Raw genomic sequence first — 15,470 nt, forward strand, 5'->3', positions numbered from 1 at the left:
CAATCTCTTTATTTTCACAAAGCATTAACACTACCTAGCCATGACCAACCAACTTCTAGGCTCCTTTACACAACGTACACAACGAACTAACATCACATAAACACATATAAGCATGTGGCATTTGCAACAAATATTGACTGCAATAAAATTGGCGAACAGATTTGCGGGCACTTTACAGCACAAAAAACATGTTTTCTTTTGGTTATCACATAAAATCACATCCTCCACAAATTATACCTGAGGTTATAAAAAAAATAAAAAAAAAAAACCGACAAAAAGTCATAATAGCATATTGTGTAGAAATTCGTATGTTTCATCATTTTGTTTTATATATTGTATTCCTAATGACATGCGTATCATAAACAATACTTGTATCGCCAAAATACACAATAAACTATTTCCATAAAATTTTAATCTTTTTCGAAAGTGAAAATAACCCAATAACACACATTATTAACAGGCACCAATTTTCCTAATACACGTAATTTCCGTGAACTATGCAGATGTGGAACATTGTCTCTTTTCAAGAAATCAAAATGGTTATTATTTATCGTGATTTATATTGTCAAAAAAATCTGTTCATTTTTGCGAATTTTTTCCGAGTTTTTTGTTCAGAGGAAACAACACCATCAAAATTTATAGGTCACACTGTTTACAAACAGTTTCTTTTTATACACAATTATAGATTTATAAATATGGAATGCACTGATAACAAAAAAACACTCACCCGTAAATTGCAATTTTGATAAGTGATCTCCAAAAACGTGTATTTCATTATCCAATAGATAAAAGTATTCCGATGAAATTATCAAAGAAAATCCAGGATGGTTCCAATTGAATAGATTGGGAATCTCTGCATGCATATATTTTTGTTTGCTGGTTCCGTGAATCATTCACCTCGGTCACCAAATCACCAAACAACTGAAAATAAACAAAAGGAACATTAGTAAAATTTTGTACAAACAACAATGAAAATTATCTTGAAATAATACAGGTAGAAATATGTGCGCGGAGTATAAATTTATTAAAATGTCTATTAAAAAAAGGTATGGGTTACAACCCATTTCCTCGCATTTATTCCCACAGTTCATATAAACTCATAAATTATCAATTTTTAAAATTCTAGTAGATCAGACCATTATTTTTTACAAACATATCCACATTTTTTACACGCACATTATATAGCCATGCAAACAAAAAAACACTAATAAAATTAAAGATAGGTCTGTCTGAAACGAACAAACAAACGAAATATATTTTACCTGTTGTAAAAATGATCACGTCCACAAACGTTCCATAAATTCACACGTCCCACACCGCATAGTAAACCACCTGTTACCGAAGGTGGTAGCCAAAATCTTCCTGTGTACCATTTCAGTGATTCCGATTGGTTCAAAGACAGTTTGTTCGAAACCATCTTAAATGTGAAGGGGTACACATCAAAGCATATCACCAATAAATATCTGCAATAAAAAACGACCCAATTAATAAAAAGGAAAGACAATTTTATTAAAAGAAAATGTTTTACTTACCAAAACAAAAAAACAAATCAGTTCTTATGGTATCATGACCATCATAATTGTCTACATATTTCACACAAACCCAAAGAGGAATGTACCTGAAAGAAAAGAAAACAATTTTAAATTATTCAGCACATCAACAAACATTTTCTAACTTCTTACCGGATTATGCAGTCTAAGCATCACTTTAGCAGCAAATTGTGTCAATCACTATCAACCATGTTTTGTCGCCAAGCACAGAATTTTCCACTGGTTGTAGGGCCATAAAAAAGGGACCCAAACTACCTGAGGTGTTCTAGTACGTTAACCGAACTGTAAAAATCAATTTTCTAAAAATAAAAAAAAAATAAAAAAGGGTTTTAAAAATGTATAAAAATTTATCGCAAAGACCTACTTACCAGTGCTTAACATTCCGAAGAAGTTGCGCAATTTTTGACATCACATACATTGTGATGTACATAAATGTAAACCACATACATTGTGGTGTACATAAATGTAAATCACATACATTTCTGCCAAGCCATAAAAATACCGCCAAAATGGATGTGTATTTCCATTCAAACGAATGAGACGGCATGAATGTACTTAATGGTTATGCGTGAATGAGTGGCCAGTGTAGCACACACACATATACAGGTAATATTACCCACGCCACTTTTTATGTTACACACACAGCTATGAATGATGGAACCCACGCCACTTTTGGCACCACACACGCACATTCAATTTTCGGACTAAAATATTTCTTATGGTTTTTCTGAAACAAGAAAAGAACAAAATCATTAATATACTTCGATAAATTGTTCAATTGTGAATGCTTACCTGTAGATTTGCGTCCCACGCCGGTTTCCATTTTGCATGTATGCCCATTCCTCGTGGACACCAGGATTCCAAGGGCTGGTCGCCCATTCATTCATTAATATTCTCTTCTTCTTACCGCAATTTCAAACAAAAAATATCATGCACATCACCATGCCCATCGGTTCCTTGGTCATGATGATGTTTTGTTGCATGTGAATATAATTTTTTGTATAAAAATAAAATAAAAAAACACAACCGGCAGCAATTATCCGAGATGATGTGTTTGCTGCTGCCGGCCAGAAAAAAGTGAGCCGGATACAGTAAGCTCAGTACAGCGGTTGAGAAATTCATGCGTTGCCATCTGGTCTGAAATTTAGGCCTGGCAAATACAACCCTGTCGAGTGTAGGGATCAAGAGGTAAGATAAAGGAAAAATGATAAATGTCGGAAAATGCGCGAGAATCCCAGAAAAGTGGGAAAATGGCATCTGGCTGCGGGGGTATAAAAGGCATAAGGGGGGGGGAAATTCGATCAAATTTATTTGGTGTTTGGTCGAGAGACTATAATTTATAACAAATTTTCAAAACAAAAATCCCCAAGAAAAACAGAAAAATCCCCAAAATTTATTAAGACTTGTGTTTGTTTTTTATTGTTGAGTGCCTTATGCCTGCGAGCGAACAAAATAAAGTAAGTAGTGTAATTCGGTAATATTTTATGTGTTTTAATGTTGGTGTTTTGTATAGATCTCGCCAACATCCTCATCAACTAAAAAGGCAAGCATTGGCCCCTCCAAGTCGTTGCACGGAGGAGGTCATCCAATTTTTTTTTTGGGCTTATTCGGCGAAAAGATTTATGTGGCATGGTTTTAGCCGTAGAATAGTTGGCTGGAAGACGGTTAAGTCCAAAGTGAAGACAGCACGTCAACGCAAGCTTGGACGCAGTTGGCCAATAAATTGATTTGTCTGTCCGTCCAAAATAATCCTGGAAAATAAGTATCTGGAAACCAGGTAACCTTTGTCGAAATTTAAAATTGAGATACGAATGTCCAGAGCCGAGCGCCTGGAAGAAATCTGAAAGTGGAAAGAAAAATGAATTAGTAATCAAAGACCAAATTAAAAACAAGCAAATCACCAAATGACAAAAAATTTAAAAAAACCAAACAAAAATATATTTACTAAATTTTAAGTGTTAGATTAAGTGTGTTATGTGTTAGTATTTAGTGATTAATATCTAAGATTTTAAATTGTGAGAATTTTTAACGCCTAACAAATGCGACAAGTGTAGGGTTACCCCAAATATCTTATTGGAAACTTGCGTTTGCCTATTTTGGGTCCAAATGGTAATCTCCCCAATAACGACTTAAGAGAGCTCTTTTAGGTGAGGTAATAATATAATAGAGTGGCCAGAAGGAGCCGTTTCAATAGATTGTGTGGGTAGTCTGAAACAGTGACTTATCGATAGCTTTAGGTGTTAGGAATTCAGAATATTGACTAAGTGTTTATGTTAGGTTTAAGTAATCAAGAAATAATGAAATTAATAAATATTGTTTATGTGTAAATGTTTAGATTAATATGAATTGCTAGTTGTTTTCTGTGAGGAAAAGGATGTTGCAGTAAGGTGAGTGTGTGTGGAATCAGGGGCCCTTTAAAATTAAGCGTTTATGAGGACGAAAAGGGTCAAGGTTGGGCGGGCGAAGTGCGGGAATAATTGACACCAAATTCCCTCGATATGGTCGTATGTGTGTTGTCATTTTGTATTGTTGTTTGTTGTTCTATTTCCGTTTTCCTTCTTGATTGTTCGACCCCTAGGGCTGATGGTGGTAGGGTTGGGAATTCACCCCTAAAGCGGTGCCCCGACTGAGCTGGTTGGAACCCCACCAGGAGCCGCAGTAGGCGGTACGCAACATATTTTACATGGTTGTCAACGTTGCACATCGAATTCAAGTAGAAATTACGCACTTTGACAGTTAATCGAGACATCAGCTGCGCTAGATGGACTACCTATTTATTTGTTTTGATACATCACCTTATTATTGCATCATGGTATGCAGGGTATATTAATTTTATCAATCCGTTTGTAACTCATCAAAATATAAATTTCCGACCCTATGAAGTTTATATATTCTTGATGAGGGTAAAATTTTAAGGCGTTCTAACCATGTTCGTCCGTCTGTTTTAATTACGCTATTGATATAGGGTGGAGATTTTGCATAGGACTATCTTCTGTCTGCAGTCAAGTTAAATTCGAAGATGGGTTATATCGGTTCACGTTTAGGCATAGCCCCCTTATAAAGGTATTCCCCAATCTTCGATATTTTGGGATTCTTGAGCACGCTTTTCCACAAAATTTGCTGAAATCTGGTACAATGTGTTCTTATTGCGTATCAAATGTCTCCACTAAAAATTACAAATATCAGTTCACATTATCTGGTGGCCTCCATATAACGGTACCCCCAATTTTCGGTATTTTGGAGTCTTTTAGCGCAACCAAATTCGCTGAAATTTGGTACAATGTGTTCTTATTGGGTACCAAATTTCTCCACTAAAAATTATAAATATTGGTCCACATTTTCTGATAGTCCCCAAATAACGACACCCCCAAATTTTCAGTATTTTGGAGTCTTTGAGCGCATTTTTCAACCAAATACGCTGAAATTTTATACAATGTGTTCTTATTGGGTACCAAATTTCTGCACTAAAAATTATAAATATCGATCTAAATTTTTTCTCCCTTTTTTATATTAACATAGTTAGCCGTAATCTACCATAGTATGGGAGATAGTCTATTTACTTAATTGTCAGTTTATACCCTACAAAGTATGGAATTCTAAGACACGTTGTTGTAATCAATCTACCTTCGGAAGATAAGGAGATAAAAAACTGTAACATCAGGTTTGAGAATGAACTATATCGGCGCGCATTTAGGCCTAGCCTCCATATAATGATACTTACCAATTTTCGTTATTTTCAATATTTAGCGTACATGAATCGAAAACACTTCCGATTCCGAATACAAGATTCCCATAGGTTCTAAGACAGATCAGCAGAACATTCCAAAAAGCTTTACTGACGATTTATGTAAAAAAATTCTTCGAGGATATAAGAAAACAATCAGCCTTATTCTGGACATCAATTCACAGCGAATTTGTTCACACTTTCCTTTAAAGTTATTCTGAACCAGAACTCGCAGCGAATTTTTCGCATTTTCACTTTCCTCTTATTCTGAATCAAGTTCAATAGCGAAAAATCTGCTTTGGGGAAAAATTCGTCAATAACTTTAAATGGAGCTGACTACAAAAATGTAAGTATTAAGTATTTTTATGAAAAATATACAATACTTTTTCTATGATGATTTTGAACATTTTAAATGCTTGTATGCATTTTTTAACTCAAAAAACATTGGAAATCTTATTGATAACGATGCATGCTCAACCAAATATTACCACGGAATGTATAAATGCATGTACAAGACAAGTTGGATGCAATTTACAGGCGAAATAAAAACATTTGGGTGAGGATCTGCCTCTCCAGAAAAAAATATTAAAAATTATGGAAAAAAAACTATGAAAGAAAAATAATAGATTCAAAAAATATTTGTTCATTCAAATTATCGCGTGCATGAGGACGAAATAAAGGAGGAGGAGGAGCATTTCCTAAAATAATTGGCCACTTAATAAAAAGGCACACAATTATGTAGCGAAAAAAATAAACTGTGAATTAATTTAATTCAATTGATTATTGTGAATTGACTTCCATTATGAAAACGTAAACAAAGTAGAAATTTTTGACATTAGACTTGAGAAAAAACAGCTGTTTTCCGATTTCGATTGCTATCTTGGTGACCTTATTAATAGATCTTGTTTTTGACATTAGACTTGAGAAAAAACAGCTGTTTTCCGATTTCGATTGCTATCTTGGTGACCTTATTAATAGATCTTGGGCCGTACGTAAATTCATGCGTATGCGTATTTTCAAACTTTACTTTATTTTCAATAAGGGCCGTACCTAAATTCATGCGTATGCGTACGATTTTATTCACCTCAAAATTAAATACATGTATTTCAATGAATATTAAACGGCATATACATTAGAACTTTTTACCGGGTCAACCTACTTTATGAGGATTTATTTGACATATATGCAAAGGAATTGACAACTTAAACCCACTGGGTTAACGAAATCCGGTTAAGTGTAAACGTAATGCTACCCAATCGTCAAAAATAATTCCGTGCGGAATTTTTTCTCCCTTTTTCCCAATCGTAAAAAAATTCAGCGCGTAATTAAAGGGAGAAAGGAGAAAAAGTAGGTATCATAAGAAAGTTCGATTTGAATTTTTCCTCTCAAAATACTTAAAAAAAAACGAAGGGAGATAAAAATGTAAGTATGAGTTTTCAAATATAAATCGAAATAGAAATAAATAAATTATTTGTAGGTCGAAGACAAATAAAACCAAATTGCCGCACTTAGTGTCAGTTTTGGAATTACATCAGGACATTTCACGTGGAATCTATAAAGGGAGCAAAGAGTCTCATACTCGGATTTGAAAAAAAAAAACGGAAAATTAGCTCAATGCGATGGGACCACCAAATAAGGGCATCGCCGAATGGAAAAACGTTTAGTTCTAAATTCATTACATTCATTTGAGTAAAATAATCCATTCATTCTTCAAAATTACTTAAAATAGTTTTGGGCTGACCAAAAAAAAAAAAAAAAATATGTAATGCAAAAAGCTGCACAGAATTTAAAATACAAAACAGGAATAGGAACTTGTTGGCACTTTTATCCACATAGGACAAAGGTGAGCTTCGAAAACAGTCACCACCTCGGAGAGGATAGAACTAAATGTTGATTGTGCCATACAAACATCAGAATCCTTTCCAACGCCAGTTTATATCCTTCAGCAAAAAAACGTAACGCGGCTCTCAACTTGGTAATCGTTGGAATTCCAGATTTGTTTTTCCTTGTAGGAGTATGTTGCGCCAAAACTTACAACAAGTATTGGAATGCTAGTTTGCTTACCCGGCAGTATTTTTCGAATCTGTTGGGAAGTACATACCAGATGTTTCAATTATTTTTAACTTTTGTCCCAATTAGGCGAGTTTCCTTGCGGCAAGTCTTTGTTTGCTGGAGAGTAGGGCAAGAGGAATAGAAATTGAAAAAAATTGCTGGTACCGGCAATTGTCTGGCAATTCGTTTTGTGTATTTTGTTTGTAGTGTCAGTAATTTGAAATACCAATCAAGAACATTGTCCCAATTTAGATTAGGCGAGTTTACTTGCGGCAAGTCTTTGTTTGTAGGAAAGAGGAGCAATGGGGAATAGAAATGGAAAAAATTGCTCGTACCGACAATTTGCTGGCAATTCGTTTTGTGTATTTCGTATTGGTTGACATTTTATATTTATTTAAATGTGAAAAAACTTTTTCCAACAAATGAAAAATAAATATTTTTAAACCGAATTGTCTTGTATAGACGCATGAAGCAAGTTCAAAAGAGAACGATAAGAATTGCCGCAAGTAAACTCGCCTAATCTAAATCAGGACATTGTCAAAAAATAAATATTTTTGAAACCGAATTGCCTTGTATAGACGCATGAAGCAAGTTCAAAAGAGAACGATAAGAATTGCCGCAAGTAAACTCGCCTAATCTAAATCAGGACTTTATGCACTTACAATGATTGTGGCAATTCAAGAGGATTGCAACTATCTCGCAATTGTCTTCTTGACAATCTTGTAGAAGTTCTATGTTGCTCTCTGGAAGTAGCAACATCCTCTAATTATGCTCTAAGTATAATACTATTCATTTTTTTGGTTTCAATTCTTTATTTCTTTTTAATTATTTCGTACAACACAAACACTTTAAATTTGCGCAAACAAATAAGGGTACACAATGTATGAAAAAGACCCTCAGATGATTAAAAAGAGATGCCATATTCCGAAAAATTTTTCTCCTATATTTTCTACGATTGGAGGATTTTTCTCTCGAGAGAAATGCTTTCCGCAGGAATAGAATTTCTCCCACATTTTGGTGATTGGGCTGATTACAAAATTAAATTACAATTGGGCAACACACATTGCAACTTAAATTACAATATGGAAACACGAATCTTTTTTCAACTACCATTTTTGAAATTTCGAATCAGCATTCATGGTATAATAATAAAAGGTAACAGCAAGTGTTGTTGTACAAAAAACGATACAACAACCACATGGAAATTTGTTGTTGTAAGTTCTACTAGTGTCAACTCATTTGACAGAAAAATGTAAACAAACAAACAAATTATCATCAAATTATTTTTATTTTGAAAATGGAATATTTTCGAAATCTCAAAATAAAAATTGAAAAACATGAATGAAAATCTATCAATTTTATATTTCTATCGCTTCCACATCTTTCCTTTAATTGAGCCATTGCCTTATATATGGGTAACACATATGACAATGCTGGGAATAGCGAGTTATTCCTTCAAGAAAGATTTGCTTCCTCAAACTTTCCCAGCAGGCAGATTGAGTAAATTGAATACGGGAGCACATTAATAAAGAACAATTTCAAATTGTATGCGTTCCCAATTTTCCTGTTGGGTGATTTTTAAAAACATAATTTGTCAAATTCATATTGACACTAGTATTACGTTGGAATCAAATCAGCTGGGATTTGCTGTTACCTTTTGTAATTGTACCATGATCAGCATTTAGCATTTTTTGCTTCTCCCTATTTATTCAGAATAAGGAGAGAATGTGAAAGCAAGATAATTCCCTAGTGAATATCCAGAATAACGCTGTATTTCGCATCTTATCAGAAATAACAGTGACTTGCGTAACATCCAATTTTTTATTAAATAAATATATAAATACATATGTATATAAAAAAACAAAAATAATAGCATAAACTGTATTGAATACATTTGCATTTCAAAAATACCAAATGAAATTCGTTCAACGGTTTTTTTGTATCACGCCAAATGCTGTTACACACAACAATGTAATTAGGAACTTGGGTCGGTCTAATTCCACCACATATTCATTAATCCTTCTATAATTATATTAACTGTTGTTTTGATTATTCCCAAAACACTGCCATTTGCCGGTGGTGGTGGTGGTATGGTATATTCCATTCGATAGTTTCTTTCAAACATAACAGGTGTGCCATATGATATTGGTATTTTCTTTATTTCTTCCACATTGGAGAAAGGTTTCCTAACGGAATTTAATTTTTGATTTTCTAAAAATAAATGTTTAATTATGTACATAAGTAAGTTATGAATCTCCGTATTAATTAAAGCAATTATTACCTTTGTTAGGAATGTCAACTTCTTTCAACTTGGGTACTTGAAGCCGAACACTGCCTTTTTTAAGACATTGTTGCTGTTGATAATTGTGTTGTCCAGCAGCAGCAGTTTGTTCTTTTTTGTCTAATTGATTTACCTTTTGATTAAGTGATGATGCTAAGTTCACCTTATCTGCGATAGATCTTTCAATAAAACTTCCATTTTTTTTGCATTCTTGTATAATATGTCTGAAATCTCGATTTCGACATAAAGTCTTGGCATTGCCAATTAAAATCAGCAGCGATTTAGGTCGAGATAATGTTACGTTTAGACGCTGCGCTTAAAGAAAACCCCATGAGAATTGAATGGTGTGAATATCGATGTTGTTCTACATACCCTTTCACTATTCAAGAAACCCAACGTATTTGTGCCAGATCGTACGAATGATACAATTATAATATCTTTCTCTTTACCCTGATATATTTCTACAGAACCGGTTTCTATTTTATGCCATTTGCGTAACTTCAATGCATCGCGTATATCTAGATATTGTTTCTTGTAAGGGGAAACAATTCCAATATCTGTCTGTTTACATGGTTTGCCATTAATGCCGAAATACATTAGATCTTTGACATAATCCATTACAACATCAAGTTCGTCGGGATTATATGAACTGGAGGGTATAGATGAATGAAAAAAAAAACAAACAGCAATTAAATTAAAAATAAAAGAATAATTGTTGTTGTAACTATTTATATAGAGATGGCAACCATATCATTATTACACTTTCATATGTCATTGTTATTATTCTTTCATGTCATCTGCATAACATACATACACTCGTACATTGTAATTTCATCATTCTCTTTTACCATCTTCATGTGTATAGATTGACACCATTTTGTATTAGTATGTCTTAAGCTTTTGTTAAATAAAGTAATTCTTAAAATAAGCAAGCGTGCAGCATTTTTAACTCAACCATCGTTCCCACGAATACAACAATTTGGCGACGAGAGTAAAACAAGATTGATCAAATTAAAATTAGCCAAGTGCAAGGTTAATATTTCAACAAAGTATAATACGATGGATTCCACACAATTCCAAGCCTTTTTGAAAACGCAGGAAGCGTTGGTTGCGCAACTGGCGAGATTAACAACAGGTGGTAGTGCGCCACAGGGAAATCAGGGCAGTAGCAGCAACAACAGCATCAACACAGCGTTAGTACCCAATTTTGATATGTTTGACACAACGAAGGAAACATACCAAAATTACATCGAAAGGTTTTCGAATTACATAACCATGAAAGGTGTGCATGAAAATAAGGCGTACTGTGCAATGTTACTCCTTAATTCAATCGGGTCGAAATATTTTAACATGGTTACTGCGTTGGCGGCACCAAAGCATACATCACAGCTGAAGTACGACGAGCTGCTAAAGATTTTGGGAGATCATTTGGCTCCCAAAAGAAGTGTATTGGTTGCTCAACACAAATTCTTATCGATTTACCAGAGAGAAGGACAGTCTGTAGCCGAATTTGTGGCATCTCTTCGAGATTGATGCATGCGAATTTGTCTCCCCGTGCGAATGTGGAATTTCCATTGCTAATGTTTTTCTAAGGGCACAGTTTATCCGAGGTATACACGACAACGGTATTCGGGAACAACTTCTCCGAACAAGTTCTGCGGAATTCGAAGAAATTGTTTTAAAAGCATTGGCATTGGAGGCAGCTAAGGTGGATGCTAGGGAATTGTCACAAGTCAACAGTTCTGTTGACATAAACAAAATTTTCAGCAAAAACAAGCCCCACAAAGCGAAATTCAAAAGGCCTGAAACTGTACGATCAGGTAAAATCAATTATGCGCAATTAGGAATTGCCGGGTTATGTTTACATTGTGGTAAAAATAATCATTATGCGAGAGAATGTCGATCTAGTAAAAATCTTAAATGTAACTTATGCAGTAAACGTGGTCATGTGGCTAAAGTATGCATAGCTACTCTTTTGGCGGATGGTCCTAATGCCGGACAAAATAAAAAGTTTTCGAACACCACAAATCAAGTTCGAAGTGCAGATTCCGAGTACGGAATTTTTAAAATTGTGGATGTGTACCAGAATGATTATACAGATGCACAACGATACTATGCTGATATTTCTATAGAAGGCAAGGTGGTAAGATTCGAAGTCGATTCAGGATCTGGATATTCATTTTTACCCAGAAGCCAATTCGCAAATTTAAATATGGATGACAAAATAACTCCAACAAAAATAGTTTTCCGATCCTATACGCAGAATAAATTCATTCCGGACGGAAAAGTTCGGGTCAATATTAAATTCAAAAACAGTACAATAAATGATGATATTTATATCGTTCCAGATGAGTGTTCTGCTTTAATTGGACGGACGTGGATACGCCGTCTAGGCATCAATTTGAATGAACTAGATGAGTGTGATTCAAATCCTGCAATGATTAATGTCGTGGGAAGCACAAACGATGTGCAAGAATTTGTGACCGAATTTGCTAGTGTTTTTCAACAAAAAATTGGGTGCATTCCCAATTATAAAGTCACTCTAAAATTGCGGGATAATGCTACTCCAGTGTACACAAAAGAGCGTCAAATTCCATATGCATTGACAGAGCGTGTAAATAAAGAGCTTGACGAACTGGAGAAAGCTTCTATAATTACAAAAATTTCAAACAGGGATTGAGGATCGCCATTAGTCGTAATTCCGAAGGCGGATGGTGGGGTACGTTTATGCGTCGACTACAAGGTGGGCGTAAATCAACGCCTAGTAAATGCACATTATCCAATTCCGAAAATCGATCAAATTTTCAACAGTCTAAGAGACTCTAAATTCTTTTGTCGTCTAGATTTATACAAGGCATATCTACACGTACCCGTCGATGATATGTCCAGCGAGATACAAACTATATCAACTCATAGAGGCACATATAAAATGAATCGCCTTTCCTTCGAGATTAAAACCGCACCCGCGGAGTTCAATAGAATAATAGATCAAATATTAAGAGAAACTCCTAACACAGAATCGTACTTTGACGATATCGTTGTTCATGGTGCTACATTGGAAGAGTGCAAGTCCAATTTGAGAGCATGCTTGACACAATTGAGTAAATACGATCTGCATTTAAACATGGCAAAATGTAAATTCTTCGAAGAACAAATCGAGTTTTTGGGACACACCATACGTCACAATAAGGTGCAAAAGTCCTTATCAAAAGTACAGGCTATTTTGAAATGCCTAAACCTGAGTGCGTAGAAGACGTTCGCCGGTTCCTCGGAATGGTGACGTATTACGCAAGATTCATACCAAACTCATCTACGATTACAACTCCATTACGACACCTATTGCGGAAGAATGCTGTCTTCAAATGGTCATCCAAATGCAATAAATCTTTTGAAACATTAAAAGCAGAAATCGCTAGTGATCGTGTACTAACACCTTTCAACCCCGATTTACCATTGCAGCTTGCATGTGACGCTAGTCCCACAGGGATAGCAGGAGTGTTGTCGCACATCATAAACGATGAAGAAAGACCCATAGCGTTCGCTTCGAGGTCGCTAACGTCGGCGGAGAAAAATTACTCTCAATTAGATAGAGAAGCGTTAGCTATTGTTTACGCTGTACAACACTTCCATGAATACGTCTACGGCAGACTATTCAAATTGATCACGGATAACCAGCCATTGTCAAGAATATTCCACCAACATTCAAAATTGCCTCAAATGACGTCTTCGCGACTTCAGCGGTACGCAACATTTTTAACAGGTTATAACTATGAAGTCGTCACTAAGAGGAGCGAGGAAAACGCGAATGCGGATTGCCTATCTAGGGCACCATTGGAAACAGGTACTCAAACTTTAAATTTTCTTGATAATGAAATGCATTCAATATGCGTATCAACTATTCAACAAATCAATTCTATAAAATTAAACTTCAACGCTCTTCGTGAAGCAACAAAAAGAGATGAAAAACTCCCGAAAATCATCAACACATTGCAAAAATCGGATATTGTTGACTCCGAATTCACAATTGATTGCAACATTTTATTTAGAGGAGCGAGGGTAGTCGTTCCAGCCACACTTCAACAATCTGTTTTGGAAGAACTCCATTACACACATATTGGCATCACAAAGATGAAACAATTGGCAAGACGATATGTGTATTGGACATCAATCGATAGAGATATCGAAAAGAACCTGAAGCCAATTGGCAGCGTATTCACATTGATTACGCAGGACCGTATCAAGGGTATTTCTTTTTGGTAGTAGTGGATGCCAAATCAAAATGGGCTGAGGTCGGAGTATCTTCTTCTGCACCAACATCATCATCAACAATTCAAATATTGGAAAATATGTTTTCAAGGAATGGTTTTCCAGATGTAGTCGTTTATGACAACGCTACAATTTTCAAAAGTGAAGAATTCACAAAATTTTGTAGGCATCGCGGAATTTTCCAAAAATTTATTGCGCCAGGCCATCCTGCGACAAATGGCCTAGCCGAGAGAAACACCCAGACACTAAAACAACGTTTAACATCGATGTCAAATGACCCCGCGACAATGTCGACAAAAATTCGAGAGATTTTATTTAGATATCGGGCCACGCCTCTCCGAAATGGAAAAACCCCTTCAGAAATGTATTTAGGAAGGCAAATAAAGATTCAATTAGATGCACTAAAACCGCTGAAATTAACATCAACCAAATCTACAATAACATCGGCAAGAAAATTAAGTGAGGGAGACCGAGTGCAAGCGCGATACTACACAGCCAACAAATCGATTTGGAAAGTCGGTGTGGTAGCTAAGAAGCTAGGTAATCTTCATTATATAATCAAGCTTGACAATGGATTTGTCTTTAAACGCCACATAAACCAGCTCCGTTTATCTAATACGCCGATTCCAAAGACTGCGGAAAATTCACCTTCCGATTCGCCTTCAAACAACACTCAACAAATGGGTATACCATTTTTCCAGCAACCAGTAATAAGCTCATACGTACCACCAAATGGAAGCGAAGTTCCTCCAGATTTGGACTGCACAGATCCTACAACATCATCTTCAGCATCGCCCTCAAGAAACGGACAACATACCGAAGAGCTGTCAAACTCCAATGAAGAGTCTGAAGTTGCAGACACCCCAAGTCGTCGAACATCTGCAAGGCAACGTAGACCCCCCCAGTATTTTGGCGATTATATTCGACATTAAAATATGTTTCGTTTAAGTGAGGGAGAACTGTTGTAACTATTTATATAGAGATGGCAACCATATCATTATTACACTTTCATATGTCATTGTTATTATTCTTTCATGTCATCTGCATAACATACATACACTCATACATTGTAATTTCATCATTCTCTTTTACCATCTTCATGTGTATAGATTGACACCATTTTGTATTAGTATGTCTTAAGCTTTTGTTAAATAAAGTAATTCTTAAAATAAGCAAGCGTGCAGCATTTTTAACTCAACCATCGTTCCCACGAATACAACAATTGTGTTAATAGGATCGTTTGTTTACTCAATAATTTTCACACATTTTTACAAAATGTTGTTCGTTTACCCAAAAGTCTAGTGAAAGAGAGTGATTTGAGAGCGAGCAGATTTGACAGTTGTGTTACTGAGTATTTGCAAATTCTTATAAGGAAAAAATTTACTCAGTAAGAATTTTCTTGTACCATCAGCTGATATTTAATCAGCTGTTGTGTTATGTTTTGTAAACAAACAACAAAATTGTTCTGAAGCAAATTGATTGTTTTGTGAATTTTATATGGATTTTGTATCTTTAAACATTAAAATGGATGAAGAAAACGCAAGTATTTATAAAAATAGTTAATTTAAGTGCAAATCCGCTTGTTATCAATTTTTCT

The 15,470-nt window shown here is 35.1% G+C and overlaps 1 protein-coding gene across 1 annotated transcript; it reads left to right on the top strand.

Moving 5' to 3' along the window:
* The first annotated feature begins 14,235 nt into the window (after positions 1 to 14,235).
* LOC133322438 (uncharacterized) lies at positions 14,236 to 14,805 on the top strand. The gene has a single exon (XM_061531436.1). It carries the CDS (start codon positions 14,236 to 14,238, stop codon positions 14,803 to 14,805), a length of 570 nt encoding a protein of 189 aa, XP_061387420.1.
* Positions 14,806 to 15,470: the final 665 nt, after the last annotated feature.

Source organism: Musca vetustissima, unplaced genomic scaffold (assembly GCF_032173495.1).
Source record: "Musca vetustissima isolate MV318-11 ecotype Yass unplaced genomic scaffold, APGP_CSIRO_Mvet_v1 utg5566, whole genome shotgun sequence".
Taxonomy (NCBI): domain Eukaryota; kingdom Metazoa; phylum Arthropoda; class Insecta; order Diptera; family Muscidae; genus Musca; species Musca vetustissima.